The sequence below is a fragment of the Oculina patagonica genome, chromosome 3 (genome assembly GCF_052425735.1).
Source record: "Oculina patagonica isolate OP01 chromosome 3, crgOcupat, whole genome shotgun sequence".
Lineage (NCBI taxonomy): Eukaryota > Metazoa > Cnidaria > Anthozoa > Scleractinia > Oculinidae > Oculina > Oculina patagonica.
In genome coordinates this window covers 4,058,737-4,078,802 of record NC_135760.1, presented here as the reverse complement: position 1 = coordinate 4,078,802, position 20,066 = coordinate 4,058,737, and the positions used below count along the sequence as shown (strand labels likewise).

Genomic DNA, 20,066 nt, shown 5'->3' with positions numbered 1-20,066 from the left:
AAATAATTGTGAACAAGGGAACAAAATGAAAAATAAAGCTGGGTACACGCAGCAACAAAACCTGTGTTATATTTTAGAAAACTGGGATCAAAAGATCAACAATAGTTTAGGAACAAGGGGACTCGAGATTTTTTTTTTTTTTGGGGGGGGGGGACGATTCCCGGGACCTATCATTTTTTTCTCTTTCTCTCTCTTTTTGTGCGTCTAGTATGTAAGGTCCGAAAAATTTGAAAGATCGAGCTGGGTAGGGTAGCATATAAATGGCCTTTTGTTACAGGAAGAAAACGGATCCTGTCTCTACAGTTTTAACTTGTCCAAAATGTTCGAAATTGCTATCATAACTCTATTAGTAAAAACTTACAAAAAATCAGCGCGATTGTTTTTTTAAAACAAACAGATAGTTTGGTAGATAGAAACGTTGATGAAAGAATCAAGCAATACGTACAGGCAGTTGGCCAAATTTACTTCACTGACTGAAAGCACATAACCAGAGAGCTTGCGGGAAAAATTAACGCCCGGGCGGATTATGGGGGTGTTCAGCGGACATGCTCACCAACCCTCCACGTTTCCGGTATCTGTTTTTGCGTTTTTTCGTGTTAACTGTTTCCAATCCTTTTGATGAAATACAATTTATAAATTGTACCCCCAGCCGTGTTCAATCATGTCACAGTTAAAAAGAAGAAATTATTTGTTGTCTTCTCAAGGGATTAGTTTGATTGTACAAAATTCTCAGACACGCTGGAATGGGAAGGTGATCATTCTTGAGTAATATAATATGCAAAATGTTCTCGAGGTGAATTAATTTTTCAGATGAGTTTTTGTCTGTCTGTTTTCACCTTACGGAGCTAAAAAGTGTTTGCTCCGACTTATTTAAGTTTTCCTCTCCGATACTATGTCTGCATCTGAGATAAGCTGGCAAACAACAAGACCAACTATCAGAGAAAGAAGTCAGTTTATGCTCAACAATGATCTTTTCAGCGATGTTAAGTTTGTTGTTCACATGGTAATTGGCGAGAGTGAAATCAAGCAAGTCATTCCAGCTCACAAGTTTGTGTTGTCCATTGGCAGTCCTGTATTTTCGGCAATGTTTTACGGTGAGTTGCCGGAGACTGGAGACTCTATTGAACTGCCTGATTGCGAGTACGAGAGTCTGTTGGAGTTGTTTCGTTACATGTACAGCGATGAAGTGAACTTGAATGGAAGAAATGTGATGGGAGTGTTGTATTTGGCGAAGAAATACATAGTGCCTTCACTGGCTGATAAATGCATAGAATATCTGCAAGATAACTTAGATGCATTTAATGTTTTCAGCATCCTGCCATCTGCTCAGAAATATGACGAGAAAAATCTGGTGGAAAGATGCTGGAAAGTGATCGATGAGCAGACAGAGAAGACTGTGAAATCGGATGGATTTACGGCAATTGAGAGGTCCTTACTTGAAGCAGTTGTCGTGAGAGACTCTTTGAATATTTACGAAGTGGAGCTGTTTAAAGCTGTTGACTTGTGGGCAACAAAGGAATGCGACAGGCAAGGCTTAGTAACAAAAGGTGCAGTAAAACGAGAGATCCTTGGAGAAAAAATAGTCAAAGAAATACGCTTTCCAACTATGAAACAAGAAGACTTTGCCCTGGTGGCCCTGGACAGTAAAATATTAACAGCAGAAGAAATCGTCAGCGTTATCAAACACATCAACTCAGTGTTGGATTACCCAGTGCGATTCCCAGAAACCAAACGATCTGGCTTTGTCGGTGAAATTCAACGATGTTGCAGATTTGGCTCTGTGTCACACAACAGCTGGACTTACGGTACTGGAAGAGATTGCGTTATTTTTTCTGCGGACAGAGATATTGTGTTACAGGGGCTACGCCTCTTTGGAAGAGAGAGCAACAGTTACTGGGTAGATTTGGAGATTAAAAATGCCACAAACAAATCGGTTCTTATGACCAAAGCTGGATGGTTTTCATCAGAGATTGTACATAGTGTCATTGGTCGCTATTATGGATTTGAGATTTTGTTTGACTCTGCACTCGTTCTAAAAAGAAACACCGCATACTCCGTAGAAGCGTTAATAACTGGCTCGGATCCACTTCGAGGAGAAAATGGTCACAGTTTGGTGAAATGTTCAGGTGTAACAATTACATTTATGAATAGCAAGTACTCTGGTAATGGAACGAGCACTAGACAGGGACAGTTTCCTGAATTATTGTTCACCATTTAGCTGTCATTAGCCAAAATAACCCGTCTTCAAAAATCGTGTAGAGCCCAAACGCGTAAAATACGCCTTTTGGAGAAAAATAAAGGTTGTCCGTGCCTGCTACATTTGACCTGACTCTTTCCGGACTCTCGGATTATGTGAAAACTGGAACATAGATTTGCGGCAACCAATTTTTTGTGTTTACTTGTAATATAATATCGTTTCGAACTCAGAGATTTAGTATGATGTTGCCTTCGCCTGAAAGGCGAAGGTCCTAGGAACGAGACTGGTTTTTATGAGTAGAGATACAGTCATACACGTCTAGTCTGTACGCTTCAGAAATGTGAACCTACAGATCACGTGACAACAACAACAACACAGGACAACCAACTTATCATAACCCTGGTCGTTAAAATGACTTACGAACACAACGCCTCTTATTAGATAACAGAACGGCAATCAATCACCAATCTGCTTTCAAACAAGTCTGCATCGCACGCCAACGACACTTTACAACCGAATGCTACCCTTCCCAGAGGCGTTTGACCCAGTGATAAACAGGTAATAGCCTGATGGATCCCAGAAACGATTTAAGGCTCCAGATCTTCGATAACGAAGCACGTGGGCTCAAAGGCACCACCGGAGCTCCCTTAATGATTCCGGATTAACTCTTGGTGGTCAAGGCATTTTACGATCTTTTTTGGCAGGAAAACATATTTCATGCTGCGAAAGGAAGTTCTCGTTGAATTAATGACATTATTTATCCATTCCCGTCATGTCACTCTCTGCTTGAAAAAAATGGAGCCATAAATCACTGCCAAATAAAATAAATACATAGTTACACAGTTTCCACAAAGTATCTTTTTTAGTATGGATTGTTACACATCATAGTAATTTTTTTTGTTTATGCGGTATTCGGCCTGAACTGACTGACTCAGTCTATGTTTCCCTGATTCCAGCTGTTTCAGACTTGGCAGGAGACAGGGATTGTGTTGTTATATGAAAGGGAACCATGCTGTTTGGTAGCATTATACGCAAGACAGCCGGATTGTTTCTGATAACCCAGTTTCCAATTGTTCCAGTTAATTAATACTGCAGCCAACAGCAGAGTTTTATTCTTCGTAGTGTAATATTTGAACGAACACATCTGGGGTCTTCGACGCTAAACCACCACAAGTAGTTCAAAAGCATGTCTGGTGAAAGACGGACACGAATAATCTCAGTCTGGCTGTTGCTGAACTTTATACCTGGTGAGCGAAAATGTTTTCTTATCTCTTATCCAGTACTCTATGATGTTGTCATCGATAAGCGAACTTAAAAATTAGCGTGATGTAATGTTACTGGCTACTGCAACAATCGGCGAGAAAGCACAACTTTCTCGTAGCGAACAACTAGAAGAAACGTAAGCGGTGCTGTTGATTTCTGCTACATGCTCGATTTTTGCCGCAAAGTCCGATTTTACCCCTCCCCCTCCCCCTCGCCTAACCCCCTCCCCCAGCTCCCTCCTTGCTCCGATATCCGATATAGAGGAGCATTCCGAGAAGGATCGCGGGCTCATTCTCCTCATCAGAGCCCAGGCCAATGCCCTCTATTCAACACTCCATGTAATGGTATCCACTGGAATTGCTTTACAACTAGACTTCTTTGTTACAGTTCCATTCGTCCGCGCAGACGACGTTTTGTTCTGTATCAAGAAAACAACGTACCACAATGTGGTGCTCCGGGGTGGCCTAGAGGCTGGGAAGTACATGCCTTGGGAACCACCCGATGAGAGTCACATGACCGTTGATAGGTGTACAGAGCACTGTTGTAAAAGCCCGGATACTGACGTAGTGTTTCTGCTGAACAGGTAAGACTGCTGGCTCTGGAAGATTTCGTATTGCGTGGTTTTTAGGCTTGGTGGTTTTGTGCGTTATACATTATGCTGAAATTATTCACCATTATTTTTCGTCTCCTGTGGGATATGCTGTGGCCTAATGGTTAGCGCGCTGAACTCGGGAAGTTCGGGAAGTTCGGGTTCGAATCCTGGTCGGGGTCACTGTGTTGTGTTCTTGGACAAGACACTTTACTCTCACAGTGCCTCTCCCCATCCAGGTGTATAAATGGGTACCGGCAAACTTACTGCTGGGGGTAATCCTGCGATAAACTAGCATCCCATCCAAGGGGAAGTAGACCGGGATAAGCTCCGGCGGTATGCATGGTATGAGCCACTTTGTTTAACGCAGACTTTACATTACCATAGACGCTCTTGTTTCTTGGCCATTTCAATTTCACCAGAAATAAAATACAAACAGGGGCAACAAACATAACACATGGACTACGCATGGTCTGAAAAAGACCATTTTAGATTATTTTTTCAGACTATGCGTAGTCCATGTGTTATGTTTGTTGCCGCTGTTTGTATTTTATTTACATTACCATTTCTGGAGAATTAACGATAAAAGACTGGAATGTCCTACCGCCAGGGCATGGGCTCCTGCCTACCGCTTAAAATAAAACCGGCATAACCTTGTAGGATTTGCGCATGCCCTGATATGCATTTTTTCTGATCATGAACTCTTTTCTTTTTCTTTTCTTGTCATATTTATCTAATTGCACCATATACTGTACACTTCACATTAACTTGCCTTACACTTTGCACGTTTTCTTTTATTTTTAATCCTTGCGTGGTGATAGTACCACTGCCAATAGACCATTTGCATTATGACGTAAAAGCGCAAAGACTTCTGGTAGTTGTAGTTAGGTTCGCGGGAAAACACCATTTCTGGCTTATGATTGGCTAAGGGCAGCCAAGCGTGAAGGTGGACATCCAGGACTTTTAATTTGATCAGAAGTTTGAGCTGCTAAGTTTACTCTCTTGTCGCTTCGAAATTTGTTTAAACTTTATTTTTTCAGTTACCTGTCAAAAATATAGAAAACAGGATGATAGCTTTGGAATGAAAATTGACTGAGTTCTGTGTTTTAACCAAGACAGACAAATGTTGTTCGTGTTCAAGTAAGTTTAATATGTACGTTGTGTGGCGGAGTTGACTTGGTAGAAATTCATTAATCGCGGCCGACAACTTCTCTTCGTAAATAATTTTATAAGCTTAAATATCACACTGGAAACAGATTGCTTGAAAGGACGAGTCGAGGATATACCGTAACTAAATTTGTGTGGAATCAAGTGAAAGCAAGGCAAGCCATTGACTTTGTTCTTAATCTATTTTCAGACGTTCAACAAACGATCGCTTCCATCGTTCGCAGGTGAATTAATTCTTCACTGAAAAGCTTTGAAAATTTGCCATATATCATGATTGCTCGGCGGGACGGTTAGTTTAATATATTTTTACAGTGAGACAGAGAAACGAGTCAAATAATTTTCCTCATTCAATCGAGCTTCATCGATGAATCATGAAGGGTCAATCATAAATGATTTTCAAGTTGATCAATCAAAACTTCCCTGTGCAGGTGAATACAGATTATTTTGTTTTTATCTTAAAATTGTATTTTTGGCAAGATTTCGGCACAGCCCCCTACATTAATTATGCATACAATTTTGTGACTTACTCGTTCTTTTCATGATTGCTGTTAGTGTATAGTGATAGTATGAAATAGTTGCATACATAATTAATGTAGGGGGCTGCGCGGAAATCTTTCCCCATAATCTTGTTGATGAACGATTACTTGTGCGACTCGAAAGGTGAGCCTCAAAGATTTTTACGAGTGTAGACATCATGTACTGTGTTCCCCTATGTTTAGAAAGGGTAAAATATTGCGTCTTCGTATATTATTTGAAAATACCTGGCAAGCAAAAGTTTTAGGAATTTAATTAAATAACCGCGCGACTGAGACTTGGAGGAAACACTCGTTGAAACTTCACTACAAAACGCAACCCAGCAAATATACAATTTCTTGCATAACTTAGTTTTATACTGAGAGGTTGCTTTTTGCCCTTTAAATGAAGCCACAGGGACGTCTTCTTCGGTGAGCGTAATTTTCTTTACCTCCATCACGATTTTCTCGGGCAAGCGGGCTTGATGACGATTCAAAATTTTCCGCGAACCTAACTACAACTACCAGAAGTCTTTGCGCTTTTACGTCATAATGCAAATGGTCTATTGGGTCAAAGGATACCTTATAAAAGGACTGAGAACACCAAAAACCATACCCTATCCCCCAATCTCGTGGCACATACTTATATACAGTAGAACCCCGGTAACTCGAACTCTAAAGGGAAACGAAAACCAGTTCGGGTTAGCGGGGTTTCGAGTTATCGGGGTCGATTGAATATTTAATTTGCCAAGTTAATAATTGATAGTTTACAGATTTTTCAGCACTTCAGTTTACAGTACAGTGCAAATTGAACTTAGGTCGTCAGAAACTCTTACACGACCTTACATTCTTATGATAAGGATGGAAAATGACTGTCAAATACGTGATATGTTTGTTGTTCTAATCAATGGGCAACCGTGGCGAGTTGCAAGAAGTGAAATTCGAGTTATCGGGGTAAATGTGACCCAAATTTTGTTCAAGGGAAACGAAATTTAGTTCGAGTTGGCGGGGTTTTCGAGTTATCCGAGTTCGAGTTAACCGAGTAAAAATGACTGAAAAGTGGGGTCAAATCCAAAGGAAATGGAAGTTAGTTCGAGTTAGCGGGGTTGTTCGAGCTATCCGAGTTCGAGTTACCGGGGTTCTACTGTAGTTCACAAATGGGAGTAGCCTCCTCGAGACCGGGGTTGAAGGGAGGGGGGCATTTCAACTATCTAAACTTACTTCATTTCGTTTTCTTTAGTTACTGTTTCTGTGTGAAATGCCATTCCTTGGAGTCATGCTCATTGGTGAAGATCACTCCACCTTCACAGTACACACCAATCACTGTCACTGTTTTGAAACGTAAGTACTCTCTTTCCTCGATTGAAATGTCAATTCTCCCTACTGCTTTCCATACGTTTCTTTTAATGTGAGTTAGGAGAAGTTGGTGATAAATCGAGACAACACTGCTTGTTAATTCTCTTTATTCTCATTTCCTGTTTTTTTTTAACAATGTATTGAAACTGTAAGGAGAGATTCGATGTTGATCAGAAGGGTCAACAGTTGTCTCACTTTATTGTTCAATGCTAAGGGAATCGTTTGTATTTATAAATTAATCCTAGACAGGACAGCAATGCAGCAGATTCTAACTGAGTAATGAACGTTTTGCCAACATAAGAGTTTCACAAAATCGAAAGCAAGTTATTTTTTACACGAGAAAGCCAAACATTTTAATGTTTGGGTTCTCCATTTTGGTAGCTTTTATGTGTGGAAGGCGGTACATTATTACCAGATCGTGAACAGATAAAACAAGCACCGGGTTAATTTTGATATTTTCAGCCAATGTTTTAACTCCTTTGTCGCCCCCACTTAGGGCTTATAATATTCTACAGCAAGAGAGTTTACGCACTAATAATATACAAGCAACAATTTATCCATTCTGATTGGCTAAGAACACGTCAATTTATCCTAAACCAGTGCAAAAAGTGTAATTGGCAGTGTAAAACGTGTAATTAGCAGTGCAAAACGTTGTAATTGAAAATGATTGACATTTAAGGCAGCCTCGTGAAAAATGCATCTTGAACAAACAAAATGGCGGACGAAAGTGAGACAAAATTTAAACTTTTTAACGCAATATTAATTAAAAGACTTGAAAACGACGCAAAGTACAGAAGTACAATAAACATTACTTACTGTCAAGAAGTGTCAAAGACAAGGTGTCGTCAAAAAGGCAAAGAATACAAGACATAAACTCGCAATTATTTATATAATAAGCTCACGGCCGATGGGCAATTCTTTTGTGGCTAAAGTACTTTGAGAAACTTTTTAACTGGAGCTGTGCTCTATCCTACCTAGCCGTTACCCTGCGGCTTTCGAGACCAAATCAGTACTATTTTCCTACCCAGTTTCATAAAAGCAAAAAAAAAAAAAGAAACAACAAGTCCAAGTTTATTTATTAAAAGCAATAGCGCACGGAAGGTCACTGAGCAGAAAGAAGCGCAAGAGTCCCTGCCGGCGGTCGTCTCGAGCGACACTTGCAAATTTCCATTTTCTTCCCCTTACAAAAAATATCGATAACCATACCTTAGTCGCCCCAATGTGGAAGTGAAATCTACATAGCACATTCAACAAGCCTAATTTATAGTTTAAATTTGTCGATACTGTTGCAACTAAATCTAAACGTTCTTTTTTCATTAACTCTAGCTATATTAAAAATCGAGCTGAAGTTAAACATGTCTACCGAAAACGTTACTTCATTGGCTAATTTGATAAACATTTTATAAAAAGAGAATGTTTTGAACTGAAAAAGATTCTGTATAACCGACTCGAGTGTTGGCGTATAATCACCAATGTTTTCTTTGGAAACTAATTTGTTTTATTTTAGTCACCTGTGTTCATTATTTATCTAAAAAACGTAATTAAAAAGCGTCACCTTTCTTTTTTAGGAATCATCTGAAAAACGTAGTTGTTTTATAGCCTTTAACACCTTATTAACTGGGACTAGCTATAGTTTTCTGCAGAGCTGCGATTAGCCCTTAAATTTTTAACATGTTGCATTGAATAGTTATACAACATTATCACTTTGTTTTGCTTCATCTAAACACGAGTTTAAAGATTTTGTTGTCCGCTTATTTCCTCGTTATGAAGTCAAACATTCTTTGATATTTTTCTGCCCGTGCAAATATCATTACCGTGTCGAGGAAATCCATTTAAAAGCGTTTTCAGTTAACAATTTTAGCGCGAAATGCCGGCTGGAAGTTCATCATTTTCTTACAACATTTGTGGCCCAACGAGAAGCGTTAAAATTTGAAACAAAGTATCATTCATAACTTATGAACTAATCCCATTGGTTGATACATCAAACTCAAGCAAGACATCGTTAAAATTGTAATAATATTTTTAAATAAGCGGTCAGTGAACCGTTCATAGGGAGCCGTTTTAAAGACCTCTCGACGTGATCTGAACAGAGATTGATAGTAACTTTTCTTTCTTGATTTTCTACACTATAAATATTTTCTTTGATCGCTCAAGGTTCGTAAAGGTTTACTAATTAAGTCATCGACCAGCCGGAAAGATTTTCCGATTTCGGGTAAAACTCCGACAGCGGAATCAACCGACATTTACTCGAACGATTTAAAACATTTCCGCAAACACATTGAATGCGACCTGCCGGGAAATCGTTGGGGTCTCTGTGAGAATTCACTAGCCTTGTATGGTAGGTATAAAGCTCTTTTTGAACTTTTTACAACATTCCTTTTTTCCGACATTTGAGAAAAAATAAGAGAAGTTGCATTGATACCTCATTTTGCGGTCAAACCAAAACTACAAGAAAGACAACAAGTTAATGTCCCTAAAAATTTGTAGTCAAGCATTGAATCAAACTTCATACTTTAAGATGAAAAATGTTTTGCCAAAAAAAGAAAAAGAAAGAAAAACAGAAATTATTAATTTTACATTTTAAAAAATGCGACGGTCATCAGGAATTAATTATTGTTTTCCAGCACCAGCAAATTATCAAGCTGAGAATTTTATGACATTGAAAAAAGATAACTGTAGCCAGAAAATAAAGCTTGTCTACCGGGAAATATTTTTAGCACAAAGCAGATTATTTAGTCACTGTTTTACAATTCAACTGCCGTGGCAAAGAATGGATGTATTTCGAAGTTGTACTATTGAATTTTGAGTTGTTTGTTGTTCGGCGTCTTTTGATACCGTTTTCAAATTATTGAAATGTAAGCCTGTTATGACATCTACCTTTCAGCTTATCTTTTGCGGAAAAAAGATAAGAGCAGAACATGGGATTGGCTTTTTTAAAGGCTTGTTTTGTCCTTATTTTAACGAGCAAGGATAGAAGGGAGGGTGAGCAGGGATGGCGCAGTGGCGAGAGCGCTCTCTTCCCACCAATGTGGCCCGGGTTCTATTCCCGAAGCCTGCGTCATATGTGGGTTGAGTTCGTCCTTGCTCCAAAGGTTTTTCTCAGGGTTCTCTGGTTTTTCTCCCTCCACAAAAACCAACACTTCAAAATTTTAATTCGATCGGGGTTTCAGGGCCACAATGAAAACTACTGGGACCCCAGTAATTTTGTTGCCCTACAAAAAACCTACACTGAGATTTTTGTCGAACTTTGCCTTTTAAGAAACTAAATTTTGAAATAAAAACAAACTCGCTTAGGAGGAGGAGATTCTTGCATTTTCGCAATAATTTATTTTTACTATATTTATTTTACGGAGCGGAAGTTGTTGCTCAATTCAAACCAAGATAAAAACAATGCAAGGCCACCATATTTGTTTACGATCAATGACGATGTACCTCTCTGGCGCACAAAGAAGAAGCCGCCGTTTTGTAATACGCGCGCGCTCATCGCGCGTGTAATTATGCGCAGTAAGTATGCGCATTTGATGCATCACGATATTCTCCAACATTAATAGAAATGTATGATAATAAATCAGGAGAATTTATAATTATATTATGGCAATGATATCAATATTTATGGCCATTTCAACGTTCCTCTCGAGCTTTTGACACAGCTCATTTTTGGCTTGTTTTCAGGACTTTTCCTTTTAAATGCCGGCTGGTATAGTTCTCGTACGCTGTCATTGCTGCATTAGGAATTTCACCAGGTGTACCACGTCTCTTAGCCGTAAACACAAAGTTTGTGAAAAACTACGTTAAATTTACAAACGTTTTACAAATTTACGGTTTGTAACGAAGCATGCACTAACAACCTCAGGGTAGGGCATGAAGTTCCCCGGTGTTGTGGTCTGGTCTTTGCCTATTGTGCCGTTGTACTGTTGAAATGCTCGGAGATATTAGCTTTTTAAAAGCCACTCTTCAATCCGAGGGTAAATAAAGAATTCACTTCACTTCACCTTATGAGTATAAAATTATCTTCCTAGAAAAGGAGGCAAAATAAGTGTCTTCCCTTATCTTTAAATTAGAAAAACTGAATCAGCTTGAATTGCTTTCGCACCTGGTATGTGGCATTATCCTGCTCGTATTCAAGAACCGCGGGCATGCTGTTAGCAAAGGGATGTTGGCTTGTTGTTTCACGAGATCTGTGTGCGTTTGCAGGCTAGCCTGCTGTTAATAGCAAGCAACACAAAAGAGATACTAGATAAGAGACATTTCCCAGGTCGCTAACGATCTGGGGACCCTATTACCTAGACATTTGATACCTAGAGGGGGAAATTTCTTATTCGTTGTTTTTAATTAGTTCCCTTCCTTCTTAGGGGTTGTAAATTAAAGCAAGCAGTGATAAGACAAAAACACTGTTCGTTTATTTATTCATTTATTGTCGGCCGGACGCTATCCTAATTTCTTTTTTGTTTTGTCTATTAAAGTGTATTCACATTTGTGTTTCTAGTGTCAAATAACATGTAAATGCGCCTGTTTTCTACTATCCTTAAGTCTTGTTTTTCAAGTTCTTCAATTGAAAACATCCCTGTTATTTTATCTTTATCTTTAAATAAAGAATTAACGACGCCTCATTTGTTCCTCTCGCGCCGTCACTGAATTATTGATGTGGTTTGCGGTAACTCGATTTGAACGACACAAACAACTTTGGGCGACGTTTCTAAATGTTGAACAAAGTCTTCATACAACCATGTTCTGAAAAGCCGTGTTGTTTTTTAGGCATTTCTAAGCTTTCTACCCCTACGAAGTCTTTTTCGCATACCAGGATTTTCTCGAGGACCCAATCTACAGAACTTAGTACCCAAGTAAGTGTTTTGAATAATTGTTTACGTGTTTTAGATTTAGCGAATTTACACTGCGTAGAAATGTGTGTTAGCTCACATAGATAGTAAATAACTTCTTTTAGACCACTATTTTATCTATCTTTGGAGTAATTAATGCCGTAATTACGTCTGTAAGATTTAATACGTTTTTCTAACTAGTATCTGATCGTTTTTGACATTATCGAAATCTTGTTTTTCTTCTTTTGTTTATACACAAGGTAATTTTGTCCTTATGATAGAGAAAAATTGAAGAAATTGAACTTAAAACACATCCGCAACTATACGCCAAACTAGAATCTTTCAATTTATTTTAGCCACTTAGCAAATTTTCGCACCGTCAGTGTTTTCAAAAAAATAAAATGGAGTGAACCCAAAAATTTCTTTCTCCTTAGCTTTATATATTATAGGAAAGCAAGAAAAGAAAGAGAAAGAAAAGAAAAAAAAACACGCCTGGCTTGATAAATTCACATAAATACATAAATTAAAAAAAATCATCACCAATATACATCATTTACGAATGCCAACTTTTCCGTGACGGATAAAATTTCAAGGGTCGTGTTTGAAAAGAAATTCTATTTTCATAGAAATACAGTGATTTTTCTTCAATTAGCTTACCATAAAAGATTCCTCTTTGAGTGCTCTTTAAAATTGCATTCTTCAAAACAATTTTGTGCTCCGAGCTATTTTAGGTACATTTCAAGGTTCAATTAAATTCTGTTTTTTTTACATTTGTGAGAGCTTTCTGCATGTAATTTATATATTTTAAACTTAAAATAAAAAAGTTTTTTAAAGAAACTCTTTAAGGATAGGGTTTCCACATTTTGATAAGTGTAACGTATTTAGTCCTTCAGAGAGGAAACTTTGTATTGAAATCATTTGCTAGAATGTTTCACACGAATTCTAGCAACATATTTCATTGTCTGGGAAAACTAAAAGTTCTCAATAATTAACTAAATGGCTATTAATATCAGAATACAAATATTCTGACTTACGTAAACCACGCCATTCATGTTTTAGTAACACAGTCAATTAGTCATTAAGTGATTGATCTTCTTTTTGGCTAATTCACCCTCGAAGTTTCCACGTTCACAATGTAACACCATTATATTAGTGATAAATGTCATACGAACTTGCAGGGGTGCTTGGTATCTTATCTTTCCTTGTTTTGGGTGGTTTTCTCTATGTAAGTGATATAATGAGCCCCTTTCTTTTACATTTAATTAGCCCGAGTCATGTTTGTCTTTTCTTTTTGTCTGTAATCTACCCCTCACCTACGCCTCCTGGGATCGATGAACTGAGAGGGCGGGATACAATCCTTTATTCCAGTGCACAAAAGTTACCACCAAGGTCAAGTTCGCCTTCTTAGTCAGATGTAACCTGCGATCAGGCGTCCTTTTTTTCGAAATACGTAGGGAGGGATGGCATGATCTCAGGTTAGGTCAAATGCCGCTAAGCTTCAATGTAGCTTAATAGGTATTTTTTGTGGGGGATGGGTGGGGAGGGGGAGTTGATTTCAGTTATATTTACGATATGAACCGAGCACCGTTCTGCTGACAGCATCCCCTCGTGCACATACCGATGGGTGACAAAAATGTTGAGACACAGTACGTTGGACAAATTTCGCCCCTCACCTCTTCGATATTAACCCCTCCTCCCGAAACAGTGTTGGATTTGCTTTCTGCAAGACCTGCTTCGTTTCTGTACAACGTTGAAAAGGGGGGAGGGGGACGCTTCACATTTTACACCGGATTTGCGTTTGAATAATTAATTACATTGCGGTATTTATACTACCTACTTATATTATTATTACTATTTACTACTTTCTTACATTATTATTGCAATAAATACTATTACTACTTACAATATATTTAATCTATTTACAATTCTTGCACTACCTTGATTCAACTACTTTTGTCGCCCATTGTACCATCCTCGGGAAAGAGAATAAAAATAATAAAAAGAATTGACCATGGCCACTGAAAGAGAACATGCACTGTAACCACTTTTACTTAAAGTATTTTTTACGCATTTTTCAGCCCTCCACCATCAAGCCCGAGCAAAAAGAAACAAAAGGAAAAGAAAGAACCGATCATGTCACGACCAAACCCACAGAGGCGACGACAGATGATGGATTCGGACGAGGAAATGGGACGGAAATCGGTAAGCACTGGAGACAGTGAGGCAGTTCGTGTAAGTTGTCGCTTTCTCTCTCTCTTTCTTCTCTTCGTGTTACTGATCTTATAGTTACGCTTGTTACTCACTCCAGGCGGAGAAAAACATCAATTCAGTACATTGCTAAGATGCAGTCATTACGTTCTGGCCTGATTTATCAGCCTTCTTAGCGAGATATCACGCCGTTGTCAAATGTTTCAGTTCGGGCAGGAATTCAGTTCTCAGACTTGAGGGAAAAAATAATTAAAGAGATAGGTAGAGTTTACTAAATCATTGAATGTAACAGGGAAATGGCTCAAGGGATTGTGGCTAAAGAAAAAATTGCCCTGAGAAAGTAAAAATACTTAAAATTTGATTGTCTACAAAAAATAAATCAGTTACAATGATGACCTCGATGAACCAATTAGAATTCGTAGCAAAAACAGGTTACCAGTGCCAAGCGCGGGAAAAATGTGTGGCCAGGGGCCGTTTTTTTGGCTTTCAGCTGATTGGTTAAATATTTGCCGCTAGTTTTTTAAACCAATCAGAACTTAGTATAGGTAAAGCAAAGCCATTCTGAAGTAAGGAATATATTATCACATCTATTTTTGAAAGTAATATAAAATAAATAAATAAATAAATAAATAAATAAATAAATAAGTGAATATATAAATCATAACTTGGTGAAAATTAAAAATAAAAACGATTAAAATAAGTTATAATTTTCATCTGAATGATCCTCTTCCCAGTCCCATTCTTTTCTGTCCTCTCCCGAGACCCTTCTAGCGGTCTTTATTTCTGTAGATAGGCCAACCTGATTATGTCTCTCTTTTTCTTTGTCTCCAGAAACTTTTCCGTTTCTTCTCTCGGAAGCATAACCCACACACCGCTCTTCTTGTTCGTTATGCTGTCTGCTTTTTCCTCGGCGGTCTTGTTGGACTTATTCCTTACTTAGTATTTGTCATTGAACTCTGTAAAGGTTTGTCCGATTTTCTTTTTTGACTTCTGTCTATCTGTTTTTCCGTCTGTCGGACTGTCAGACTTTCTTACTGTCTGTCTGTCTCTGTCTGTCTTTCTATCTGCCTTCTGTCTGTCTGTCTGACTGTCTTCTAGCTGCCGGAGTGTCTGTCTGTTCTGACTGTCTGAGTATTTATATATCTGTTTGTTTGCCCGTCTGTTAAACTGTCTGACTCTTTGTGTCTGTCTGTCACTCTGTCTGTCTCTCTGTCTGTCTTTTTAAATGACTGTTTATCTATTTGTCTGTCTGTCTGTCTGTCTGTCTGTCTGTCTGACTGGCTGACTGACTGTCCGCTTGTCTGTCTGTCTGTCTGTCTGTCTGTCTGTCTGTCTGACTGTCAGTTTCTCTGTCGTTTGTCTGTCCGTCAGACTGTCGTACTGCCTGACGTCGTCGTCTAGCTGTCTGAATGTCTTTCTGACTGTCTAAATATCTGGTTGTCTTTCTGTCTGTCTGACTGTCTAACTGTCTGACTGTCTGTCCGTCTTTGTAAATGACTGTCTATCTATCTGTCTGTTAACGTCTGTTTGTCTCTCCGTCCGTCCGTCCGTCCCGTCTATACTTCCTTCCTTTTTCCCGCTTCCTTTCTTTCTTCTTTTCTTCCTCCTTGCTTCCTTTCTTTTTTTATGTTTCCATCAATAATGCAACTTTTAATGCAAATATATAATACCTGAGAATAAATCTTTCTGCTCGATTCAGTTCTCTCTTTAACAGTACGTTTATTGTGACACTCACTGTTCACAGCTAACTTAGAAATGAAAAACCCTCATCTTCCGTCGATAAATGGATACATCAAAACAAAAGACGGGCCAAAGAGTGAAGCAATTACTTCATACAATGGTATCAGCACTAGTTCGGTGATAACGACAGCCAACATTGGTATGTTGATAACGATTGACTTATGCACGCAAAGAAACGCTTTGCCCTTAAACCAAGATCAAAGTTCCACTATAAAACAGATAGACGTAGGTTTCGATAGAAATTTGATGAGGTATAATCGAATTAGCTACGTTTACAAGTATTTAAAATCGTGTTTATGTTGGTAAAAAATAGTTAAAGTAAAATTAATCTTTGAAATTTCAAATGTAATAAAGATCACTTTTTGCTATCCGGCTATAGTGTCAATATATCGGCTGCCAATGAGATATTTTACGAGAATTAAAAGTAATCAACTAGAGGACACTACTATCAAAACAACTATTTAAACCAAGCTTAGAGCAGTTTTGAATTGAGTGTCGTAAAACCAAAACCAAAGTAATTACTCTGGCCAATCACAAAGGACACAGACAATCCAGTGAACCAATCAAAACTCGAAGCAAATACATGTACTGGCACGAAGCGCGGGAAAACGTGCGCGAGCGAGTCACGATTGGTTTTGGTTTTAGTTCTGATTGGCTGAGAAAGTGGCGCGAGATTTTTTAGCCAATCGCTAAGCTTAGTAATGCAAAACCAAAGCAAACGCAATTTACTTTCGACACTCAAGTGAAAACCGCTCTATAGGTAATAACTAACGAGATTTTTCATTTCAAACTTTGGGCTGTCTAAGACTCGGATGTCGCTATTATTCTAACAGCCTAATTCCTTCGAGTTATCTGACACTTGCAAAGACATCATTCAAGTAAAAGATGTGAACCATTAACTCCTCGCATTCTATTTTTCATTGTGTTTTGTCAGGTGTAAATTTCACAACATCCAATGTTACCTTGACTGGTCCCACAACACCTCGCCCCACACGGGTGGTGACAACAGAGAAAAAAGGTGAGCACGGCTGACGGCCCCTCCCTCTTTCAGACATAATCCTTCGCCTCCCTTCTCCTTCTTTTTGTCTAAGGAAATTGAAGATTTGTGTTAATTGTGTTGTCTCCTGCAGTGAACATTTAGTTTAGTACACCCCCCCCCCCCCCCCACAAAGTTGTTTCCTTAGTCTCGCTTCAACTAAACCAGACGTTGGAGCCTAACCTGCGATCAGGCTTTCTTTTTTTTTCTTCGCGGCGGATCGCAGGTTAGTTGGAGCAAGCCTTAGGAAATGGAGCTGCCCTTATCTACTACAAATCAATGGATGAAACTTCCTGATATTAAACTCGAACCAAAAAACGTTTCCCTTGTATTTGCTTTACTAAGTTAAAAACTGCAATCCCCCCCCCCCCCCCAACCCAATTTCTCGAACTCCCGAATTCTCGAGCCAGTCTTCGTTTTCTCTTGAAGGTTAGATAAATCAGGATTCCACTGTATTGCTGACTTTCCTTGGGAAAAAATTACTTGCCTTGGGAAAAAAAATTCCTTTAAAACAATCTCAACATTTTTCTTTCAGCCGAGGGAACTGGAAATGACGACATCTCTCTCCAGTGCCCTGGAACGTTAAAGGTCACCCGCGTCAGAGCGTTCGGAATCCCTGGGGACAACAAAACTGTCGACGATTTTGACAAGCATTGTCAGGCTAACCTCGGACAAGTTGATGGGACGAACGTGTGCATTGTGAGCCTGAAACGAGTTTATAAGACAAGTTATCCACCGTTCATAAAGACGTTGGTCACTTACACGTGTTCTTACACGGAACACGTGAGCTAGCAATAAACGGGAGGGAATGGGGTAGAGGCTTGAATGACGTGAGCCTTGATCGCGTGTGAAGCACGCGACTAGTAAGCTAACTTCGCTAGGCGGCTCAACTCTTGATGAAAACTGAATTGATATAGATCTAGACCAGGAAAAATCTAAAGAGTGATTGTTAAGTGGGAGGTGAGTGTGGTTGTAATTAGGGGGTGACGGGAGGATAAATATCGACGTAAATCTATATCTGAATTGTACATATGATTTTAATAAGCCGTGATGTTCGTGTAAAGATACGTATTCAGACATCAAAATACATAGTTGTAGGACAGGAGAAGGTTCGAGCAAAAATAAATAAATATAATTATTTGATTAAAAAATACAGTAAAATAGAATAAACGAGGTGCCCGAAATTAAGTATATATGAAAGATCATGGTAAATTAAAGGCGAACAGGACCCAAAAAAGTTTAAACTGATATATATCAGTAAAATACTAACGACTTTAGTCAGGAGCTCATAACCAGGGTAGTGTGCAAGGCAAGCACCTACTCCAAGATTGAGCTATATTTACTACAGATCTAGCATAGATTCCCGCGTTCTTATGACCAGCCAATCAAACAAACCAAACTAATTATAAAAATCGATAACGGTGTTACTTAGTGTAAATAAGTAAGTATAACACGGCGGGGACAGCTGTAGTGTCAACTATTCCTAGTAAGTATAAGTTGTATAACTAGCTAAGTATCACGACTAATCAAGTGATGGACAAACTGCAACGCGGGAAACATGCTAAAAATATATCAATTAGGGCAAATACGTTAATCATGGATAACATGATATATAATTATTTTACTATAAGTTGCGTCTCTCGTTGATATGTCGTCGAAATACTTTTTTATATCTTTTCATTTTTTTCCCTTTTCAATTTGCTTTTAAACATCGCTTCTTTGAATGAAGTTGAAACTAGTCTCCTTGGTTACTGACTAATAAAAAAGAGCAGTGTCATTTTGGGAGGTCGTGTGCTGTTTAGACCAGTTTCTCAGGGTGGTTCAGTTTGATCTGGTTCATCTTATAGATATTTGAAATAACAACATCATTTGCTATACATTTCGTAACGTGGTCGATGTCAGGCCGCTAATTTTACCGAAATAAAGGAATGTTGAGAAAAGCCACGTATAAAAGTTCTTTAGTCAGCTGCAGTTTGATTGGCAGAGCTATCGTACACTATCAGCTATTAGTTGACACGTATTATGTTCTATTACAACCCCCCCCCCCCCCTGTGGATTCTATTCGCAGAAAGAACACAATCGCGAGCGCGTTCCTCTTAGGCCTTAAAAAACATCAAACTTTAGATTTTGGACTGCAATTCTTCAGAGTTCCTACTAAGACAATAAGACTACTCGCCCTTGTTTCCTGTGAGCAGTAGTCGAGCCGGCTGCGCCTCGTTGACTATTCATTAATAGAACACTCGGACTCTTAGTCTAATTGTTAATTAGTGTGCAGTGGCCAGGCTGGAAGTTACCTACAAAATGGTCACGTTTTCTTGTCGTTTCTCCGAAGTTTGGGGAAAAGATCTAGAAACATAACTGGATAAAACAATTTCCGAGAAGAATAAAAGAAAGGCGTTAGCCGTTACGCGCGACATTTAAACCCGAAATTGTTGAATGAACTGATAAGCGCTTGTACACAGCTGCAAGTTTCATTTCACTAATACGAGAGTTCAAAGTAAGAAAATAATTGAAAATCAGATATCAAGGAAGTAAAGAAAGGACTCTACTAAAACGATTAAATCGTTCACCCTTTGATTTCTATGGGATGATAGTTTATTAGGCCTGTTCGGTCAAAGAAATAGATTGTGACGTCGTGATTTCGTGAAATGTGATCTAGGGTACTCAACATAATTTCGGGTAGAGAGATGCGGGCCCGGCCTCTTAAACGCTGACCCTGTTTAAGACACGAACCTCTGATTTTCCCACGCTGTTTAAGCCAGAATGCTAATTTTTGATACCCCGTCTAAGACATAAACAAGTACCTCACTGGCTTTGTTGTGATTGTGAATTAAGCTAAGTATCAATGCCGAAATCAACGTAAGTCAGCAATATGAAAGAATTCGTGAAAATTCGGCTTGTTACACCTCTGCAGGCATATAAGCCTATCCTGTTTGACATTGGTCCATGCAGATACCCCGTTTAAGACAAAAAAGGAGTGAAATATATACCCCGTTCAAGACAGAAAAGCCTAAAAACCATACCCTATCGGGCCGCACGTCCCTGTTAAGCCCTAATAAGGGAGTGCCCCCCCCCCTCCCCCCGGGCCCACTTCACCGCCTTCAGTGCCATCTTTTATTTTTATTTTTTTTATTTTTTAAAGATGAACGTCATGACCATTATGAACCAGGGAAGTGCCTAG

The 20,066-nt window shown here is 38.8% G+C and overlaps 1 protein-coding gene and 1 pseudogene across 3 annotated transcripts; both read left to right on the top strand.

The window, feature by feature from the left end:
* Positions 1-694: 694 nt before the first annotated feature.
* Positions 695-2,233, top strand: LOC144645587 (BTB/POZ domain-containing protein 6 pseudogene; annotated as a pseudogene).
* A 1,105-nt stretch (positions 2,234-3,338) lies between these two features.
* On the top strand, positions 3,339-18,823 carry LOC144646151 (uncharacterized). Of its 3 annotated transcripts, XM_078505685.1 has the most exons (8): positions 3,339-3,444; positions 3,848-4,043; positions 6,969-7,069; positions 11,840-11,925; positions 13,980-14,103; positions 15,854-15,988; positions 16,784-16,867; positions 17,421-18,823. In XM_078505685.1, exons 1-8 carry the CDS (start codon positions 3,384-3,386, stop codon positions 17,675-17,677), a joined length of 1,044 nt encoding a protein of 347 aa, XP_078361811.1. In that variant the 5' UTR covers positions 3,339-3,383; the 3' UTR covers positions 17,678-18,823. The 3 variants fall into 3 exon arrangements, with proteins under 3 accessions (XP_078361811.1, XP_078361812.1, XP_078361813.1); XM_078505686.1 differs by lacking the exon at positions 15,854-15,988; XM_078505687.1 differs by lacking the exons at positions 3,339-3,444; positions 3,848-4,043; positions 6,969-7,069 and adding exons at positions 9,220-9,422; positions 14,941-15,073 and having other exon boundaries at positions 13,980-14,133.
* Positions 18,824-20,066: the final 1,243 nt, after the last annotated feature.